Source organism: Protopterus annectens, chromosome 3.part0, assembly GCF_019279795.1.
Source record: "Protopterus annectens isolate FY-2018-M chromosome 3.part0, PAN1.0, whole genome shotgun sequence".
Taxonomy (NCBI): domain Eukaryota; kingdom Metazoa; phylum Chordata; order Ceratodontiformes; family Protopteridae; genus Protopterus; species Protopterus annectens.
The window spans coordinates 315,938,596-315,961,427 of NC_056731.1; the positions used below are offsets into that span (position 1 = coordinate 315,938,596).

Genomic DNA, 22,832 nt, shown 5'->3' on the forward strand with positions numbered 1-22,832 from the left:
TGATAGAGCAAGATGCAGAGGACAGGAAGAAATGGAAACAGATGATCCGCTGTTGTACCCGTAACATGGGTAGCCGAAAGAAAGAGCAGTTCATCTCATTCATGCTGGAGGGTGTTCAGCTATTAAGCAGATACATTTCAAGCAGATGGCTAACGGCATTTTTTTGCCATCAGACTGGTATCCACTTTCTGGTAAATAATGGTGCCAGAGCTCACTCCTAGTGGGACGGTTGCCTCCAGGGCTTGAATGTGTGCAGTGCAGGCATATGTGTTGCAGTCATTTAGCATCAGTGCACACTTCTAGGCATTGTCCGCACATTTATCTAGGATTCAGGCTACTTTGGGGAAGTCGCTACTTCAGAATTTGTCTTGAGTTGTTGTCCTTTGGCTGCATTCATGCAGGTGGTTACTGCTTGTAGGTTCAACCTTCCTATGACACATCAAGGAAGGGTCCTTGAAGCACATATTTTCTCCATCCCAGTTGATAAGAAGACTTGATGGGTTAGGAATATTCCTTTCCCCTCTTGTATAGCTGTTTGTAGAACCCTTGTAAGTCAGGTGTGATATTTCATACTACTTGTATAATTGTCAAGTCTTTGTTATTATTGATGTGCAGAAAGGTATGGAATAAATATGTGGGCTCCTGGCTGTATGCTTGCTTATGTAGCCAGTGCATTATCATTGTGTTTGTACATGCACACAGCTACCCCAAACTTGATTTTATAGAATTAAATTAATGTTGAATTGTGATTGGTTGATATTTAACCGATCAAGGAGGGTCATGTTGTAGATCAATTGATGATTGAGAGTATCTGTCATCCAATGTATTCTTGGGGATCCCTAGTTAATAATATCCCCAAGTAAAAGTTTTTACAGGCTTTTTGACAGGGACTTAGAATTCTACTTGTAGTACTATGTTGGTTGCTGTTAAGCACATATCCCATGTGTAGTTGCTGTAGCTATTCACGAAGGCTGATTTAGGTTTGGCAGCTGCTGCATCCTTTGTTAATAAGGTGATACTTCTTTGAATTACAAATACTAGATATGTACCTTTGTTTTTAATATTTTTTATTCTCAAATATTTTCTTTTACAGGAATAATTGTTTATTTTTCTGTCTTTAGGTTTTACTTCATTTGCTTCTTTGGGAACAGGTGGATTTGGTTCGTTTTCTTCCTCTTCATTTGGTGGAAGTGGGATGGGTAACTTCAAATCTGTATCAACTTCTACTAAAGTGGTTAATGGCAAGCGAATCACCACAAAAAGGTACAGTAAATAGAAGTTGGCTGTAATTTATCTAGTAATGGGAGTATTTTTAACTAAAACACACTTGATATGATTATGAAATGCTGAACTACATGACTATGGAGAATTGTTTAGTTATCTTTCCATTGCTGAATTTTATACCAGTTGTTAATAAATGAATGTATAATGGTTTGTATCAGCATTTAATAAAGCCTGCTGTCATTACAGCAGGACATTCTAGGGGATGTTTTATGGTGAATGGTTGATTTGTCTCCACTGACTTTAGAAAAAAGTGATAGTATAAAAGAAAATTGCAATTTGAGTATTGTCAGTCTTGTTTATTTCTAACTCATTTAAATTGGATGAGGTATTCCCTTTTTCCCTGAATTTCCCTAGCAGTAAATTCCTTCCCTAGCTGGCTAACCGAGCTGTTACTCACTGCCTTTGTGAATAGAAACTCCTGGGCCATCTTATCAGTGGCTGTAGCTATCATGTGTTAGGATTTAATTCTTGAGTGCTCTCAAGTATTTGAGACACACTTCTTTTTGTTAAAATTTGTTGCCAGTGAAACCAGTTAAAGTTATACCTTATGCTGGGGTGGACAGCACCATCTGAGATGCACTTCTTGATCCTTTGAGTAGTTTGAATTATTTAATAAACAAATCTCAAGGGAAACCCTTCTCAAAATCTTATTTGACGGAGCAGAAAAAGTTTGATTTTTGACTAGCATGAATGCTGTCTTTCTTCCCTCATTGTTTGACATTAGCAGGAAATTTTCATTTGGCTTTGTGTAGTGCTTTAAACTCTGGTGTTTTAAATGGGTCTGAACCAGTGGTGATTGGATGTTCTTTCTTGTTTCATTGTTGCGGTCATCACACTTGGGTTATCCTGCCAGGGGTAGCCCTCAGTCAGCCTGAATACCAGAGGCTTAGTATTTCTGTGTCTGTTGTTGTCACTCCAGGACTGACGTCAAGTTGTCATTGGTATAAAATCAGCCAGCCGACTACATTACATCAGCCTTTCTTGTTAAAGGACCACTACGGGCAAATGATGAAGAAAACATTTTTAATCTTGCCATGATTTACTACACCTCCCAAAGCTGTCTGCAGAAAAATAAATACTCATTCCTAATTTTTATTTTGGTTTTACTCTTGCCTACCCTCATGGTGGCAGACATCGTGGTTCCTTTGGAAAGCCAAGTCTGTCCCATAATGCACAGACTGTGAGAACAAATAGCCCTACCATTTGTTGTCAGACTAGACTTCCATTCGCTTAGAATGGAACACCTGAAAAAAACTGCCAAGTTTGAGTCTGCAGCTCGTGTCATTGACCGGTTTTGCAATTGACTTGAGTTTTACAAATGTTGTTCCTACTGATGTACTACACATTCTCTGAAAGAAACATGCAAAAGTGTTAAATTACTGAGATGAAAAAAGACTTAACAAGGAGCAGTTTCAGTTCCTGGCCAGGTTACTCCTCCCATCTCCCCTCCTTCAGTGGGCTACAGTCTCACATTTCCAGCTTTGCTAGATTCAACTATTTAGTCATTTGCATGACAATAGACATAAAAAAAATCACAGCCTGATGTGCCACTCAATCTGTTCCCTTGCATGTCTTTTCATTTCTAAATAGCATTTCCCAAGAATAAAAAATAAATAAAATAAAAGGAAGAAAAAGGCAAACGCATCAGTCCAACAGTACAGATTTTTGCAGAACATCCAGATTTTTTTGTCTGTTTTTCATAAAATTGTAGTTTTCTGTCAAATCACTGGCAAATCATTGAACACTGAAGTCAGAAGATTGACAGGCATTTGATTTTCAGACTTCATATCCTTAAGAAAATTCACTCTAATGCAAAACCTGTTTATCAGCTTTCTAAGTTTGTAAGTGCAATATTTATAAATTGTCCCAGTTTGGGGCCTTTGTCTCCTATTATTTATGGCCTTGTCCAGATTTATTGTTCTATGATGTTGAGAGGTATGCTGCTATCCCTTCCTACTGGAGCCAGTCCACTGCACTTGCACAAGTGTCCCCCTCAGCAGGGCAGCAAGCAGGTATCCGTTCAGATTTGCTTTATAGTTTTTTTTACACCCCACACACACAATGATACACAGTTAATGTGGCCAAATCTGTTTGTTCAAAGTCACCAAACTTTTCTCCAAACCCACTTTTATGACACCTGCTACCAATCCACTTCACAGTCTGCAGCTGTAAATGTTGTCCATGTTCTTTCTTTTCCTTGGTTTTGTTTCTCTTACTTGTAATGTTGCTTTTACTCATTGTTTTCCTGCCTCCCATATCTACCCTAATTATTACTTTTAACAAATACTTTTTCTGACTTTCTTCTTTTCCTCTCCTCCGCTTTATCCACTATTTGAACTTTTCCACTCTGACATTTGCTTTGAGTAAATAATGAACTGTCACCCTTATAATGTCAGCACATTTCAATGCTACGTAATATTGTATTTAGTTTAATAGCCTAGTACCTACCTATGAAACTATCGGCTCAAGAGCCTAAGTAAGCCTAGCCAACAAGGTTCCCTGGCTTATGCCACCCAAGAAAGTTTTTTTCCTTTGCCACTGTCGAGCAGAGCCATAGAAGTGATTCCCGGGGTATAGTTCCTATTTCCCATCCACTCAAAAGATTTTTCTTGAGTGCTAATGAGGAACTTTGCTTGACATAGATGGGTAGCTTGTTCCAGAGTATGGGAAGTCTCTGGAACAGAAGTCTATCCCTTCAGCATGACTTGTTTATTGTGGTGACAAGGTTTAGATCCCTAGAGCGTATAGCTCGGAGGATTAGGACTTCTTTAGGTGTAGCATGTCCAACAGCTCTGGGTTTGACATAGCTTTATATGTTAGGCAAAAATCACCTTGGAGTAGGCGATATGCTACGTAGTAAAGCTGGAGTTTTTTGAGATGGTCAGTGTAAGGCATCTGTTTGAGGCCAGTAATCCTCTTTGTGAGGTACTTCTGTGGCCCTTCCAGCTTCTGCAGATGTCTTGAGGTGCATTCCAAAAGAGGCGTTGTACTTTATAATGGGTCTGAGTTTCGAGTAGAGGGGAACAATGATCTTTTTTTCCCTGGATAAGAACCCTTTTGTGATGGTGTGCCACGTAGAAGGACTTCATGACTACTGTGGCGATGTGATTATCAAAGGAGAGACTACTGTCCACCTGGGTCCCAAGGTCTCTTATCACGCATTCGCTGTTGAGTAGACTGCTGCCTATGTGGTAGTTCATGGGTACAGAATTTTTACCAAAGGGGGATGGCTATGCACTTTTTGGCATTGAGCTTGAGGCCATGGCTCTGACAACAGGCATCTGTCTCAGTGAGGCTCTTCTGTAGGATGTCCACATCATTTGTGGACTTGACTGTGGCTCCTTGTTTGCAGTCATCTGCGAACTTCGTTAGCCAGAGGCCTTCTGTGTTAGCCTGTGCTTCAGACAAGTAGATACCAAACAGAAGTCTCAGGACTGAACCCTGTGGTACTCCACTTGTCACTGGTTTGAAGTCAGATTTGGAGTCTGCAGCTTTTACAGTGTGGGTTCTGTCAGTGAGCCAGTTGGCAACCCATCTTGTGACGTAGGGATTTATACCTAGTTTAATGAGTTTAGCTATATTTCCAGAATGGGGGATGGTGTCAAGCCTTGGCGAGGTCAAGATAGGCTGTGTGAACCACCTTACCCTCATCTACGGCTTTGGTGACTGACTAAAATAAGTCTGTTAGGTTCAGGAGGCATGATCTGCCTTTCACAAACCCGAACTGGGTGGGGTCCAGAGTTTGGAGATTACCAGTGTCTGAGTTCCATGATAATAAGTTCCATGGCCTTGCAGACCAGGCTCATCAGGCTAATAGGGCGATAGTTCCCAGGATCAGTGGTGGCTCCCCCTTTGTGGAGTGGGATAAGTGTTGCTGTGTGCCATTCAGTGGGCTCAAAGCCTGATGTGAGGCTATGATTGAACATGGTGCTTAGGTGGGGAGCCAGTTCATTATGAAGTTTGTGTAAAACGTAGCCTGGGATGTTGTCCAGTCCCATGGATACTGTGTTTTTGGCTTTAGAGAGTGCAGTTTGTACCTGTGTAGCTGTGATTACAGGGACTCCCCATTCTTCCTGTATAGATATGGGCCCTTTAGGGGATGAGAGGGGGTAAAGTTAGCACTGAACCTATCTGCCAGGATGTTGGCAATATCAGTTGGTTCTGTAATTTTCGTGCCATTGTGCTGTAACTCAGAGCAGATCTGGATGTTGCCATTGAGATTCTTGACATAGCTATAGAATGCTTTGTGGTTGTCCTTAGAATCAGTGGCGATTTTGTTTTCGTAGCTAGCTTTGGAGGCTCTTGTAGGGGATCTCAGCTTCTTACTGAGGCTGACCAGGGAGCTCCACCACTCATGGGATTTTACTCTTTTGCAACAGTTTCTTCCTTCTGTTGTGCAGTTTATGGCAGGAGACCACCAGATTAGCTTCCTTTTTTTGGAGGATAGCTTCTTGGTTCCGTTTGGGATAGCATGATCCATGCACTCATATAAGTGCTTATAGAGTGCATTTGTGTAGGATTCAGCAGTCGTAACTGTATTGTCCATCTGCATGGGTGTCATGAAGTTCGTCACTTCTGTCTTAAGAAGCATGAAGTTGGCTTTGGAGAAATTTTTTTACGGTGGTTTCCTTAATGGGAGGTGGGGGCGGGATGTGGATATCTAGGGTGATTAGCTTATGGTTGGATCTGACCAACGAGGAGTTGACTTCAGGTGTGGAACACTGGTCACTCGTGTTGATAATGACTTGGTCTAGGATATTGTTGCCATTGGTGGGGGTGTGGATAAGTTGATCCAGGGCATTGGAATTTATGAATTCCAGGAAGCGTTGAGCGAAGGAGTTGGTACTTGAGTAGTTTTCCCAGTTAATGGTGGGGTAGTTGAAATCACCCATTATTAGGGTGTTTGGTTGAACCCTAATATTTTCCAGTATATCAAGAAAAGAGGAGTGGGAATCCTAGGGCATGGTGGGGGATCTGTAGCAAGCTACAATTTGGATTGCAGTTTTGCCCAGAGTTAATTGCACTTGGATAACCTCAGATGCATTATGCTGAGCATCTAGCCTGGAGGTGTGGATATCCTTAATGAATATGGACACGACTCTGCCTTTGGTGTTCCGGTCCAGGTTACATGGCCGAAAAGTGTGGTATGAGATATAGCCTGGTAGTGCAGGGGTACTGTCTGGAGCTTTGAACCAGGTCTCACCCACTGCACAGATATTGATGTTCATCATTTTAAGGAGTGCCTCGAGTGAGTGCATTTTGAGATACTTCTAGCATTGAGTAGCATTACCCTCAGTTTTTGCTTGCCTGTTCCTGTTACGGTCATGAATTTGTCATTTGAACCTTGTCTAAAAAAGGTACACTAGGGGCGGCAAGAGCCTTAGCCAGTATCCGGAATCCCAGGGGCGACAGGTACAGGCCATCTCCGACAAAGCATCATGGTCTGTCGACCATGTTGTCCCAGGCAGACAGATACTGGATCCCCTTAGAATGACACCAGAAGCTTAGTCAGTTGTTGAAATCAATAATTTTGTCCTTGTACTGCAGTATCATTCTGTGCAATGGCAGAATGCTACTTAGGGCTATGGTCATACCTGTCTGGACTATAAGATCGTAGAGCTCTTCCATGTCTCTGTTCATGTAGACCAGGGAGGTACGTCTCAGGTCATTCACACCAACATGGACAATGACATAGTCATATTTGTACTTGTGGAGTGACCTGAGTGCGTGGGTTATGTGGCAGATCCCGGCACCCGACAGGCAGCTGACAGTAACCTTCTCCTTGATGTTCTTCGTGTTTCACTGTTGCTGTCTTTACATTTGGGTAATCCTGCTGGCAGGTTGCCCTCAGTCGGCCCGAATACCAAAGTCCTGGGTCCTGCGTTGGCTGCTGTCACCCCTTCCCTGACGTCAGGTAGTCAGGAGTACAAAAGATGCGGCAGACGCCATTTTCTTTAGTCTTTCTTGCCGCATGCTGCCTGAAGCGGAAGCAGTTCGCAAGTGCCGGTCAGCCGACTCCTGAGATTTTCGTGTTCGAGTTTCAGATCCGAAGTCTTTAATAAAGCTAAGTACCCCATTGGGGAAACTTTTTTCTTGCTCCAGGCCGGTGTCAGAAAAAGTAAATTTTATTTCTTGTGGAAAGCAAATACCTCATAAGGACTTTAATTCTTAACTGTATTCCTTGCCTAGGCCCTGATCACAATGTTTCTGGTTGTCAGTTTTGTACAAGATTTAACCAACTCACTATTAAGCGTCTGTATGATTTTGCTTTAAACTACTTTGGACACCGGTTTAATTACCCAGAAATGTCATCTGATAGCCATCCGACTACCGGAGTTCACAAAAAATGCAAAGAAAAGGGGAGAAAGAGACAGCTGAGGCCCAAAACCGACGACAAAGCTTCTAAGCCAGTTGCCGGTTCTCAGTGAGGCGCTTTTGCAGCCCCTGATGCCTGCTACTTTAGAGTCGCAGGCCGCTACCAACTCCCACATGGAGTCGGTCATGCCGCTGGAAACTCAAGGTATTGGAGCCTCTGATACTATTCCTTCAGGTGGGTCCAGAGCCGCTGAGCAGGCACCGGCTTCTGAGGGTGTATTCAGACCTAAACATCTTTACATTAAACCAACCTCTGCTTCAAAGGCTAAAGCACCTTCTAAAGCAAAAAAACTCAAGAGCCATGTGGACAGGCCTCTATGCCCTAAAAACAGATGCTCAAAATGGCCGAAGACTTAATTACCTTGATCAGGGGTTTACCATCCCCCTCCTGATAAGAGGCCTAGGCAAGAGACTGACTATGAATCTTCAGATCAGGTTTCTGTTTCTTCTAATTCCTCTTCTGATCAGGAATATTCTGTTCCCCCCTATGAGGATTCTGATGCTGAAGAATCTATTCCTTTAGCTTCTCCTCCAGAGGACTATTCTTTTGGGGAAACCTTGCATACCATGAGGGAGCATTTCCACTGGGAGAGCCAAGATTTTTCAGAATCTAAAGAGAGGCTCGGGGATTTCCTTTTATTACCTCAACACAGGCCACTAGCCATTCCACCTGTGTTAGACATTGTAGATGTGTTTTTGGAGTCTAGTCTTACCCCTGACTCCTTACCTCCAGCTCCTGTTAAGCCTGACAGATATTGCAGGGATGTTCTTCATTCCACATTGCTGCAGTCCTAACTATTGGGTAGTCCGCTGTCCAGTCGGCCCGAATACCAAAGTATATGGCTGACGTCGGTCAGGGCGCATTAGACTGGCGTCAGTAAGTCAGGGTACTAATGCGCATGACCGACGTCATATCCTCAGTCTTTTTTGCCGCATGGTCCGATGCAGAAGCAATTTTGCGAGTGCAGGTTGGCGTTCTGAAAGTTTCTGAAGTCAGAGTTTCAGACCGAATCAAAGTTGGCTAAGTACCCCGTTGGGGAATATTTTGGTTTTTTCTTGCCTCAGTATTTAACCGGATGTCAGAAAAAGTGAATAACTGTATTTCTTGTGGGAAACAGATACCTCATAGGGATTACCATACTTTGTGTATACCTTGTTTAGGGCCTGAGCACGACGTTGTTGGATGCCGCTCTTGTGCTAGATTTAACAAACGCACTATTAAGAGAAGGTTAGACTGTGCCAGGTTAGTGTTTGGGAAGCGTTGTAATTATAAAATGCCGTCGGATGCTCCGGCGCTTCGCCAAAAGCGCAAGGACAAAGCAAAGCCTAGAGTGGAAGAACCGACAGTCCCAGGCGTCGGTTCTTTAGAACGCTCAGTAGTGCCGGAGGTTCTGCCAGGAGTTTCTTTGGAGTCTCAGGGTGAGACTTTACTGTTACAGGATGTATCCTCTCAGGAAGTAGGCCAGGCTGAGGGGGCTTCTCAGGTGGCTGTTCTTCCCTCTCTTCCTAAGGTGGTTAGAGCCTCCCCTTCTGTTTCCAAGGCTTCTTTGAGAGGCAGGCCAAGTTTAGCTTCAGTGGGGTTTCTCCTAGTGCTTCAGGGTCTTTGCCTAAGAAACATATGCTTAAAATGGCAGAGGATTTGATTACTATGATTAGAGGTTCTATGCCCCCTCCTGATAAGAGGCCTAGGGTGGATCCTGAGTTTGAGAGTTTTGAGCAATGTTCGGAGGCTTCTGAGTCTTCGGCTGAAGACTTGCAGGAGTATCCTCCTTATTCTGATTCTGATGTGGATGATTCTACTCCTTCAGCTTCTCCTCCTGAGGATTTTTCATTTTCAGAGACTCTGCATTCCATGAGGGAGCATTTTAAATGGGAAGGTCAAGATTTCTCTGATTCTAGGAAGAGGCTTAGGGAATTCTTGTTTTTACCCCAGCATAGGCCTTTAGCTATACCTCCTGTTCTGAATGTGGTGGAAGATGTTTTTGCAGAGGCTTCCCTGAATCCTGATTCTTTGCCTCCTGCCCCTGTTAAACCGGATAGGTACTATAGGGTGCCTGAAGCTCATAAGTATCTTTTAAGAGTCCTAGGGCAGACCCGGAAACTGTCTCTCAGGGGCCTAAAGGTGTGAAGGCCTCTGTTGTTAAAAATCCTGTCCCTCCTGATAAAGAGGCAAGGGCTTTGGATAGATGGGGAAAGAAAGTGTATACTTCTTCCACTTTAGCCATGAGGGCGTTGAATTGTCAGTTTCACATGTTAAAATATCAGAATTATCTCCTTTCACAATTGAAATCTAAGGTGGATGCTTTGGCGGAAGGTATTGAGTGTAAAGAGTTGCAGGATTTAGTTCATGTGTCTGAACAGGTGGGTAAACATTCCTTGCAGTGTGGTTTTGATGCTGTGCAGGCCTCCTCGAGGGTGGCTGCCACTGGTTCTGTTCTTCGTAGGCACGCCTGGTTGAGAGATCAGAATTTAGCTGAGCATGTTAAAACAAGGATTTTGGATGCTCCTTTACAGTCTGATGTGTTGTTTGGTTCGCCTGTGGAAGCAGTTTTAAAGAAAATGGAGGACAAGGCTAAGTCTATGCAAACTGTTAAGGATTTTTTGCAGGTGCAGCCTCCGCAGTTTAGTAGAAATTGGCCTACTAAGGGATGGACTTATCCTGCTTATGATTCCCAGTCTAGGGGTAGGTCTAGACGTGGTAGGGGCAGAGCTCAAGGTTCTTTTAGGCCTAGGACAGGGAGTTCACCTGCTCAGACTTCTGGTGAGGGCAGGGGTCAGTCCTTTCGTAAGCAGACCCAATGACATGCCTTTTCAGCTGCCAGTTCATTCTCGCCTGGCAGCACCTTTGGGAGGAAGGCTGTCTCTTTTCAAAGAAAATTGGGAATTAATTACCCAAGACAGATGGGTTCTGGATATCATTCACCACGGTTACAGGTTTTATTTCCATACCTTGCCTCCTTTCAAAGGCATGCCAGACATTCCTCCTCTACAAAGAACAGAGGCTCACAAGCAAATTTCTCTGTTGCTCCAAATAGGGGCCATTCAGCCAGTTCCTGTGCCAGAAAGGGGCCTAGGATTTTATTCTCGCCTGTTCCTAGTACCGAAGAAGGGGAACACGTGGAGACCAATTTTGGATTTATCTATCCTCAACACTTATCTGGACATTCCCAAGTTCAAAATGTTGACGTTACAACAGCTTTTACCTCTGCTGGGCAAAGATCACTGGATGGTAACTTTAGATCTCAAGGAAGCTTACCTTCATGTGCCTATAAGACTAAGTTGCAGGAAGTATCTGCGTTTTCGAGCTGGAAATTCTCATTATCAGTTCTCTGCATTGCCCTTTGGCTTAGCTACTGGCCCAGAGTATTCACAAAGGTTCTGGCTCCAGTGATAGCTTACTTCAGGCTAAAAGGAATTCAAATCTATCCTTACTTGGACGACTGCCTGATTCTGGCTCAAGAAAAGGAAGACCTTCTACAGCATTTGGAATTTGTCATAGCAGTGCTAAGATGCCTAGGGTATTCTGTGAACGAAATAAAGTCCAGTCTAGTACCCTCTCAAGACATGTGCTTTCTGGGTGTGAGACTGAATACAGCAGCCCAGATGTCCTTTTTAACCCCGGACAAACAAAAGAATCTTTCCAGTTACTTCCGTCAACTATCTCTTCAGTCTGGGCTGACTGCAAGGACAGTCCTTCAAGCCTTAGGGTTCATGGCATCTTGTATTCTGGTGCTTCCCAATGCCAAACTGCATATGAGGAAGCTGCAATGGTATCTCAAAAATGTATGGACACAGCACTGCCAGGATTTGGACACTGTCATTCAAATAATACCTTGCATTCAAAAGGAATTTTTGTGGTGGGCTCAGGAATGTCACCTAAACAAGGGACTCTCTGTGACCCGGCCAGAGGCGAGTCAGATTCTAACGACAGATGCCTCAGACATCGCTTGGGGAGCTCATCTAAATGGAAAGTGGATACAAGACAAGTGGCCTGCCAGACTACAGCATCTACATATCAACATGAAAGAGATGTTAGCAGTCCAGTTTGCATTAATGGCTTTCAAGGAGTTACTTCTTCCAGGGCAGGTGTTGATTCTAACAGACAACACAACTGTCATGTGGTACATCAACAAACAAGGGGAACACATTCTTACCCATTGTGCAGGCAAGCAATGATTTTATGGGAGACTGCGCTCAGCTTGCAACTAACTCTTCAGGCAAGGTTTCTGCCGGAGCACAGAACTCCTTAGCAGATGTGTTAAGCAGACAAATCATGGATCCCCACGAGTGGAAACTGGATCTTCATGTATTTCAAAAATTGACAGTGTCATGGGGAACTCCAGACATAGATCTGTTCGCTTCTCCACTAAACCACCAGCTGCCAAAGTTTTGCACAAAGAGGTTTCATCACACAGCTTGGAAAGTGGATGCTCTTTCTTTCAGTTGGAAAAATCTTCATGTGTATGCTTTTCCACCTCTGCCTCTTCTCCCAAAGGTGCTTCTAAAGGTCAGACAAGACAAGCCAAGGATGATTTTAATAGCTCCAGATTGGCCTCGGCAGCACTGGTACCCATTACTGAGGAGTCTGGTAAGGAAGCCTCCATGGCCTTTACCCTTGATTCCACACCTGTTGTCTCAGAGGGACGGTCACCTGCTCAATGTCAAGCTTCACTCTCTTCATCTAACAGCCTGGCATATTCTGTTTTGAAAGACAGCAGGTCTCAACTTCCTCAACAAGTTTTAAATGTGATTATGGAAGCCAGAAGACCTAGTACAAGGAAAGTGTACGCAGAAAAATGGAAGAGATTTTTATTTTGGAGTGCAGCAAACAATTTGGAGATTTCTGAGCCTAATTTGAGTGTGGCTCTTCAATATCTTACTGAGTTATTGGACAAAGGTTTGTCTTTCTCTTCCATTAAGATTCATGCTGCAGCAATTTCAGCTCACTATGATTGTGACCCACCATTGTTTTCGCATCCTTTGTTCAAGCAGTTTCTTAGAGGGGCAAAGAATATAAGACCCCCACGTAGAGCTCCTACTCCTGCTTGGGATCTCAATTTTGTGTTGGAGAAACTTAATCTACAACCTTTTGAGCCTGCGGCTACTGCTGAATTGAAATACTTGTCATGGAAGACTGCTTTTTTGTTGGCCATTACTTCTGCAAGAAGGGTTTCTGAGTTGCAGGCCCTTATGGCGGTAGAGCCTTTTTTGATTTTTCATAAGGATAGGGTATCTTTACGTACTAATCCTTCCTTTATGCCTAAGGTGGTTTCTAGTGTGGCTTTAAACCAAACTATTCATTTGCCTACTTTTATGCAGATCCCCAAAATAAAAGGGAAAAGATTTTGCACACTTTAGATGTACACAGGCAATTGCGTTATTATTTGAGCAGGACTAAGGATTTTAGGCAGTCTCAGCAGTTGTTTGTTTCTTTTGCTTTGAGTTCGCAGGGCAAGCCTGTGTCAAAACAAACTATTTCTAGGTGGATTGGGTTTTGCATTGCATTTTGTTATTCCCATCATGGCAAGGAGATTCCAGCTGGGATTAGGCCTCATTCCACTAGGGCTACTGCCACTTCAACAGCATTTCTAAGGGGGGTGGCAACTAAGGATATTTTGGAGGCAGCTACTTGGAGTTCAGTGCATACTTTCTCTAAGCATTATCACCTTCCTCTCTACTCTAAGTCTAGGGCTGGTTTTGCCACAGCTATTTTGCAAGGCATGTTGTCAGTTCCTGCTTCCTTATGATTTGCCAGCCTCCCTTACCTCTGCTTTGGGATTCTACCCAATAGTTAGGACTGCAGCAATGTGGAATGAAGAACATAGTACAGTTTTGTACCTACCATAAATGTAGATGTTCGAGGATCCACATTGCTGCAGTCCAATTTACCCTCCCTCCTTCCCCTCTGTGTTTAGGGGTGGTTGTGTAGGTGAGGTTATATTCTGGTAATTTTGTAGATATTGTACATATTTTTGGTGCAGGTATGTTTGGAGTTTTTGGTTTTGGCCTTATCTTTTCAGGGTCTTCTGACATCTGGGGCAAGAAAAGACTGAGGATATGACGTCGGTCATGCGCATTAGTACCCTGACGTACTGACGTCAGTCTAATGCGCCCTGACCGACGCGTCAATATACTTTGGTATTCGGGCCGACTGGACAGCGGACTACCCAATAGTTAGGACTGCAGCAATGTGGATCCTCGAACATCTACATTTATGGTAGGTACAAAACTGTACTTTCCTGACTCTCATAAAATCCTTTTTAAAAACCTTGCTGCAGACCCAGAAACTATTTCACAGGGTCCCAAAGGAGTTAAGGCTTCCACTGCAAAAAACCCTACCCCCTCGGACAGAGATTCTAGGGCACTGGATAGATGGGGAAAAAAGGTTTACACATCTGCTACCTTGGCTATAAGGGCCTTAAACTGTCAGTTTCATATGCTCATATATCAGCAATGTCATGGCATTGCTTAAACAGAAAATGTTGTTAAACTCTGAATGTGCAGAAAACAAGGAAATGCAGGATTTATTGCATGCAGCTGAACAAGTTGGAAAGCATATTTTGCAATGTGGTTTTGATTCTTTGGAGGCCTCCTGAAGGGCTGTAGTTACGGGTTCTGTAATTGAGGCATGCTTGGTTAAAGGAACAAAATCTGCCTGGTCATGTCAAAGTTAAATTATTAGATGCACCATTACAGCATGATACTTTGGTGTTAAGGCAGAATAGGTGTTAAAGAAAATGGAGGACAAAGCTAAATCTATGCAAACTGTCAAAGATTTTTTTACAAGTACAGCCACCTAGGTTTAGTAGGCACTGGCCTACAAATAATTGGTCCTTTACTGTGTCAGACAGACCTCAAAGGGGCAGATCCAGGCGCCCTAGAGGCAGATCCCAGGCGCAAGGTTCATACAGGTCAAAGCAATGGGGTGCTTCTACCTCCAAAGTTGGAGAAGACAAATCACAACCATATAGGAAACAGTCCCAATGACTTCCCCCTGCCTGCACCAAGCACTTATCTCCTGGCAGCACCCTTAGGTGGAAAATTAGCACTTTTTTCTCAAAATTGGCACATTGTAACCCAGGACAAGTGGGTTCTAAATATCGTGTCACAAGGGTACAAGTTCCATTTCCAGTCCCTGCCAAAGGCAAACGGCTGGCCAGATCTGCCAAGAAATCAATGGGCAGAGGCACAAAAACAAGTCTCATCCCTCATGGACATGGGGGCCATTCAACAAGTAACAGAGCAAGAGCAGGGACAATGATTTTACTCAAGACTGTTCTTGGTACCCAGAAAAGACCAGGCCTGGAGACCAATACTGGACGTACCTATTCTGAACACATTCCTGGATATACCAAAATTCAAGATGTTGACTTTGCAACAGCTGCTGCCCATGTTGGGCAAGAATGCTTGGCTTGTGAGTCTAGACCTAAAAAAGGCATACCTGCATGTCCCAATGGGACAGTTATGCAGAAGATACCTCAGATTCAAGGCTGGCTCAATGCATTATCAATTCTCTGCGCTGCCCTTTGGCTTATCTACTGCACCCAGGGTCTTTACAAAGTGCCTGGCACCAGTAATTGCATTCTACAGACAAAGAGGAATACAAATATATCCTTACTTGGACGACTGTCTAATTCAAGCGGAGAACAAGGATATTCTTCTACAGCATCTGGCATTTGTGAAAAGACTTCTAACATGCCTAGGGTACACAGTCAACAAAAGGAAATCAAAACTAGTACCCTCTCAAGAGATAATATTCCTGGGTGCAAGCTTAAATACATCTGCCCAGATGGCTTGTCTCACGCCAGACAAAGGCAACTGACTACCTATTTCAAAATGTTGGCAACAAAGGCCCAGTTATCTGCAAGAAAAATTCTGCAGGCTTTGGGCTTCATGGTATCCTGCATCCTACTAATTCCATATGCAAGTCTGCATATGAGGAAACTTCAATGGTACCTAAAAAGTGTTTGGACTCAATATTGCCACAGCCTGGAAACAATGATTACTCTCATTCCCTGCCTACAACAGGAGTTTCGATGGTGGGCAAAGGCTTGCCACCAAAACAAGGGACAGCCATTCACATTACCCCCAGCCAGACAGACATTAACGGATGCATCAGACTATTCATGGGGGGCCCACATGGCAGGAAGATGCATTCAGGGCACATGGTCCTCAACCCAAATGCATCTACATATCAATCAAAAAGAGATGCTAGCTGTTCAGCATGCCCTGACAGCCTCCAAGGACCTACTTCATCTGGGGCAACTACTGGTAAAGACAGACAACAACCACGGTCATGTGGTATATAAAAAAGCAGGGGGGCACACATTCTTACCCCCTTGGCAGACTAGCCATGACTTTGTGGGACACAGCATTAACTTAACAAGTAAATCTGCAGGCACAGTTTCTGCCAGGAAGGAAAAGTACTCTGGCAGACAAACTAAGCAGAAACCTCATGGATCCCCATGAGTGGCAGCTGGATCCACAAGTCTTCAGCATGATAACAAGGAAATGGGGATGCCCGGACATAGATCTATTTGCTTCCCCTCACAACTACCAACTAAAAAGATTCTGCACAAGGACTTATCACAGACAAGCATGGAAAGTGGACGCCCTATCTTTCAGCTGGAAAAACCTATCAGTATATGCATTTTCCCCACTGCCTCTCCTCCCCAAGGTACTCCTAAAGGTCAGACAGGAGAAGCCACAAATGATTCTGATTGCCCCAGACTGGCCCCGCCAGTACTGATTTCCATTCCTAAAGAACTTGTCTCAATGCCCAGCTTGGACCTTACCTCAAATACCTCATCTGCTGTCCCAGCAAAACAATCCGATCCTGCACAGCCAACTCAGGACTTTAAACCTGGCAGCATGGCGGATAATGTAGTCATACAAAACACACCTCTCCGTAAATCTGTGATGGATGTCATTTGGATGCCAGAAGGCCTAGTACTGGAAAGTCTTATGCTGGAAAATGGAAGAGATTCTGTGCTTGGAACCAGGCACAAGGAACTGATGCAGCTGTGCCAAATATTCCTCAGATTTTACAGTACTTAACTGAGATGCTCGACAAAGGCCTTTCTTTTTCATCTATTAAAATTCATGCCTGTGCCATTTTGGCTCATTACAGTACAGAGGCACCAGTCTTTTCTCATCCCTTACTAAGCAGTACCTCAGAGGGGCCAAAAATCTAAGGCCTCCAAGGAGATCACCGATGCCTGTATGGGACCTCAACTATGTCTTGGAAAAACTCACCCTGCCTCCTTTTGAGCCAGCTGCTACTGTTGATATAAAGTTTTTATCTTGGAAAACAGCTCTGCTCCTAGCAATAACTTCTGCAAGATGAGTTTCAGAGCTACAGGCACTCATGGCTGTGGAACCTTTTATCATTTTTTATTCATACAGGGTCTCTTTGAGAACAAACCCAACATTTATGCCTAAGGTGGTGTCCAGTGTGGCTCTTAACCAAACAATCCATCTGCCAACTTTTTATCCAAATCCACAGAACAAGGGGGAGAAAATTCTGCATTCCTTGGACGTACACAGATGGATTCGATTCTACTTGGACAGAACCAAAGTTTTCAGAAAGACAGAGCAATTACTAGTGGCATATGCTGCAGGATGACAAGGAAAGGCCGTCTCAAAGCAGACTATTTCAAAGTGGATAGGCCACTGCATTCGTTTCTGCTACTTACACCATGGCAAGCCAGTGCCTAAGGGCATTAGGCCACATTCAACCAGTGCTGCAGCCACTTCAGCAGCCTTTCTCAGGGGAGTACCAACCAAGGACATTTTAGAGGCTGCTATTTGGAGTTCAGTGCACACCTTTACAAAGCACTATCATCTGCCACTCTAAATCCAGGGCAGGCTTTGCCACTGCAGTTCTGCAGGGCCTCATAGCCGCTCCTAATGCTGTTTAGCTCCAGCTTCCCAACCGTAGCTTTGGGACTCTACCCAAATGTAATGACCAACTGTGAAACACGAAGAACATAGTACAGTTGTGTACACTTACCATAAATGTAGATGTTCGAGTGTATTCACTGTTGCAGTCCAGGTTACCCACCCGCCATCCCCCTTTCTTCTGGTGGAACCTATGTGGTGTATTTGCTTGTAGGTGAAAGTAAAGTTTATATTGGTGCAGATATATGTGTGTGTGTATATATATATATATATATATATATATATATATATATATAAATGTTAGCTACCCTTTTAGGGGGCACCTGACAACTGGGGCAAGAAAAACTAAAGAAATTGGCATCTGCAGCATCTTTTGTACCCCTGACGACCTGACGTCAGTGAAGGGGCGACAGCAGCCGACGCAGGACCCAGGACTTTGGAATTCGGGCCGACTGAGGGCAACCTGCCTGCAGGATTACCCACATGTAATGACTGCAACAGTGAATACACACTCCAACATCTACATTTATGGTAAGTGTACACAACTGTACTTTTAGCCTGGTGAGTGGGACATCAGTGTGCCTGACTATACTCACCTATGACTAGTTTGTTAGGTACGTTGTTTTGCCTAATACATTATATATGTGTGTGTGTGTGTATATATATATATATATATATATATATATATATATATATATATGTTTGCCTATAATATCTGAATAAGTGAGTGGGATTTTCATGACGGCATCAAGGAAACATTTTCCTTCCTTCTGTGTGTTTTTCTTAAGTTTTGGATTTTTCTTGGTATATTGATTGATTTTCTTAGTATATTTTATTTTTTATTTATTTTCCATTTGTTTACCAGCTTAGTCCGCAAGGTGACCATTTTCAACAGAGGCTCAAGGAGAAAAGCTCCAGATACGTAGCAAACAATTATAAAAAAATAATAAAAGTAAATTATACAAACATAGCTATTTTGTACAAAGAGCATAGAAAATATAAAATGAGTAAAATCAGAGTTTTACATTTGATGCAGCATACTGTGGTTAGAATATTGAGAAACAATTAAACAAGATAATATACAACAGATATACAATTTTTTGAACATAAATTCAAAAAGAAGTTTCCATGGACAAACAGTCATAAACTAGAAATCATAACTATATTGATATGATTTATATTGCATTTATCTTGTTTTAATGATGTTATGCGTGTATTATTGTACCTGTCATGTGCACAAATATTTGTTTTAATCTACATATTTACAGTATATTGCCAAAGTACTGGGTCACATCAGAGGCTTGGGAGGTCATTGTTAAGAAACTGAGAACTGTTGTAAAGCTTGGCACTGAATACCATAAGTTCAGGTTATGCTATAAGAGAATAACTATGTAAAGATAACCATGCCAGCAGCCAGAATGCATTATAAACTGAATCATTTACTGTGCACATTAAGAAATGGATAGACTGGCCCAAACTCTGGACTGGTTTTCTTTTTTTTTTTTTTTATTCCTGGGGAAAAGCTATTCAGAAGTGAAGAGACATATAAGGGAACTGGTTTTAGTGGCACACCAGGCTGTGATTTTTTTTTTTTTTTTTTTTTTTTTATGTATGTTGTCATGCAAAGCTGACGAAATAGGTGAATCTACCCAAGCTGGAAATGTGAAACTGTAGCCCACTGAAGGAGGGAAGATAGGAGTAACTTGGCCAGGAATTGAAACCTGCAAAACTGCTGCTTGTGAAAAGTCTTTTTTTATTTCAGTAATTTGTTGACACTTTTGCAAGTTTCTTTCAGAGAATGTGTAGTACATCAATAGGATAAACATTTGTAAAACTCAGCACATATCAGTCAGACACATGAGCTGTAGACTCTCGAACTTGGCATTTTTTTTCAGGTGGTCCATTCTAAGTGAATGGAAGTCTAGTCTGACAACAAATGATAGGGCTATTTGTTCTCAGTCTGTGCATTGAGACAGATTTATCTTTCCAAAGGAATCATAATGTCTGCCTCCATGAGGGCAGGCAAGGATAAAGAAAAAAAGTAAAATTAGGAATGAGTACTTATTTTGCTGCAGGCAGCTTTCGGAGGTGCAGTAAATCTCATGGCAAGATAGAAAATATATGATGTTAAGTTGTCAATCTCGCCTTCATTCTTGCTGGATGGGTTCGGAGCCGATCCTCGGCTCCGACTCGGCACTTGCTAAGCTCGAGAGTCACTTTTACCAGCTCGAGGCAGCCCCATATCCCATGATGCAAGGCGGTAATTACCCAGATCTCATTTGCCGCTTCGCTAATGAGGTCATCCTTTTTACCAGCTCCTGGTAAGTGATTTTCATTACTCTTTTTGAGAGCAAATAGATATCCCAATACCCTAAATTTTACTCTTTATAGCTTTTTAGTTTACCTTATTCACTTAGCTCCATTCCCGTTATTTTTTCCGTCCCCTTATCCATATTTTCTGTGTTTCAGGCCTTAGGCCTTACCCTCCCTCACAGTTCCTGTCAGGATTTCTTTAGGTGTGTGGGTGTTGTTTTACTGTACTTAGTTTTATTAGTTAGTTTTAATTTTTGGTCTGATTGGTGTGTGTGTGTGTGTGTGTGTGTGTGTGTGTGTGTGTGTGTGTGTGTGTGTGTGTGTGTGTGTGTGTGTGTGTGTGTATTAGGACTCAGACATGTCCAAAGACACTAGGGTCTCAGGTTTCAAGAAGTGTGACTCGTGCTGTCAGAAGATGTCTCTGACAGACGGTCACACTTCTTGTATTTATTGCCTGGGACCCCTACACCTGCAGGACTCCTGTGCTATTTGTCATTCTTTCAGCCAGAGAGTCCTGCAGGAACGTAGAAATAAGTTGATCCTCAGGGGTCTTCTTAAGCCTGAGAGCTCCCCGGCTAAGGTTGGCTCCGGGAAGCCCTCTAAGCCATCCAAGACCCAGACTTCGGTGTCCAAGTCTGTGGTCTTGGTTCTGACTCCGCCAGAGTCGACATTGGCTCCGTCCGGAGCCGATCCTTCCTTCTTGGAAGTTTCAGTACCGGCGCCGATACCCTGGCTTCGGCACCTGTGTCTGCTCCAGCCGGAGCCGACACCCTAGTTTCGAAGCATGTTTCGGCTCCGGCTGGAGCCGAAACGTGTCTCTCCCCTCTGAGCCGACAAGCTGTTGGCTCCAACTGGAGCCGAAGGTTCGTTTGCTCCGATGGCTCCGTCGAAAAAGAGGTCTAGATCTCCTTCATTGGAGTCTATTCACTCGGCTCCAGCCTCCCCCTTACTTTCGGAGTGGAGCTATCGGAGCCGATCAGGGTCTTCCAGGCTCTCAGACCATGACTTGGAGAGAGTGGTGAGTAGGCTATTAAAATCACAGGCACTGGCCCAGATGCTCCATAGCCCGTCTCAGCAGACGACCGCTATTCCACACCCTCCTGAAATTCCTCCTTCGACTCTCCTACAGAGCTCGGAGCCGGAGATTATTGGTACCGTGACTGGTGCTTCGGAGCCAATACCACACTTTTCGGCTCCGTCGTCCTCGACTCCTATCTCCTCCTTGAGACCGTCCTTGGAGGGATCCGGTCGTCAGGCTTCCCTGGTCTGTTCTGAGGGGGCGAGTGGCATCGGACCCTTGTCCGACCCTGTTCTCCCTCTCGGAGCTTCGGCCTTGGTGAGCTCGGCGCCGACATCTGCTTCGGAGCCTTCCCTTTCGGTGGGGCCGGGGATCCCTGTTTCTTCGGAGCGGGGTCTCTCGGCCCTCCCTGGGAGGGGAGCCTTCGAGGTGATGAGGAGTGTGCTAGCCCCCGAGCTTAGTCAGCAGTCGGTTCCTTTAGCTCCTCCCTCTATGGTGCCTGTAGATGTCTCTTCCTACTCTCTTGCTCCCGGACCCAGAGATCCATCGCCCCAGGTTTCCCCATTGGGAAGAACCTCCTCTTCCAAGGTTTCTCCTGATCCTTCAGGAGAACCCTCGCGTAAGAGGACCTGCAAGAGGAAGCACTTAGACTCCCCCGAGTCTACGACATCAGATACCGATTTGGATGAGTCGGAGGGGTCCCCAAGATCCCCCTCTGAGGATGTCTTCTTTTCAGACATCCTTGAACTCCTCAAACAGAGGGGGAACTGACCCTCCATTAATCCCTCCGAGGATGAATCTATATACCTGGAGGCTTTTGGATCTCAACCCTCCACCTCCTGGGTGTCTCCGCCTTTCGACCCCCTCATGGAGGTCATAGCTCGAAAGGCGTGGGCATCTCCTGATTCGGTGGAACCAGTCCCCAGGAGGCCTTCAAAATTTATCACGGCCCCCCACTGAAAAAGTTTCTCACTAAGGCTGTCCCAGTTGATGCCATGGTGGTGGCGGCCGCCACCAAAAAGGAACTTGCAGATCCTTCCGTACCAGTCCATCCTCCTAACAAGGAATCTAGGACCATGGACAGGTATGGATGTTTTCCTCAGCGACCTTTGCTATGCGTTCGCTGAATTATTTATGTCACTTCACCCGACTTCAGAGACATGCTCAAAGAATTGGGTGAAGTAGTACAGGATCCATCAGCGGCAGGGGCTCAAGAAAAGATTGCCTCTCAGCTTGGAATCCTGAATTCCATAACCAACTCCTCCATGCGGCTCATTTCTTATGCAGCCGATGGGGCGAGTAGAGCTGCAGGCACAGGAGTGGCTCTCAGACGTCAGTCCTGGATGTGGCTTTGTAATTTTACAGACCCTTTTAAGGCGCCCTTCACGAACTCTCCCTTTGATGGGACAACATTGTTTGGCCCTCAGGTTAAGGACACTTTAACCAGGTGCGAGCAAGACGGCAAGACTCTTTCTGCCGTAGGAGTCCGTTTCTCCACCCCTTCTAGACCTTACCCCAAAGGTCAGAAGGGAGGGAAAATGTGGTTCCCAAAATCTCAGGGAGTCGTGCCTGATGCACGTGGTCAGTTTACCCCCAGAGGCAGAGGGGGTAATAACAACAGACTCCGCCCTAGGAGCCTCTCTCTGACAAGCCTTTCCATCATCCCTGAGGTGTTGCCCGACTGCCCACCCTTGGAGGCAGTCGGGGGAAGATCATCACTGTACCCAGAAGCCTGGCTTTCCCTCTCTCAAGACAAATGGGTACAGTCGATCATATCCGAGGGTTACAAAATACCTTTCGAGAAAAGCCCCTTCCCTCAAAAAGGATCCCTTCCAGACGTTCCACCTGGTCTAAGGGAAATTGCAGTGCTAGAGGTTTCAAAGCTTCTAGAGAAAAGGGCCATCCAGCCTGTTCCAACAGATCATTTAGAATCCGGAATCTA

The 22,832-nt window shown here is 44.3% G+C and overlaps 1 protein-coding gene across 1 annotated transcript in view; it reads left to right on the forward strand.

Moving 5' to 3' along the window:
* Nucleotides 1–22,832, forward strand: part of DNAJB6 (DnaJ heat shock protein family (Hsp40) member B6) — a 982,130-nt gene that overhangs the window by 446,824 nt on the left and 512,474 nt on the right. Inside the window, exon 5 of the mRNA XM_044065582.1 lies at nt 1,122–1,263. Coding sequence (XP_043921517.1) covers nt 1,122–1,263 — 142 coding nt within the window. The remainder of the gene's footprint in view (nt 1–1,121; nt 1,264–22,832) is intronic.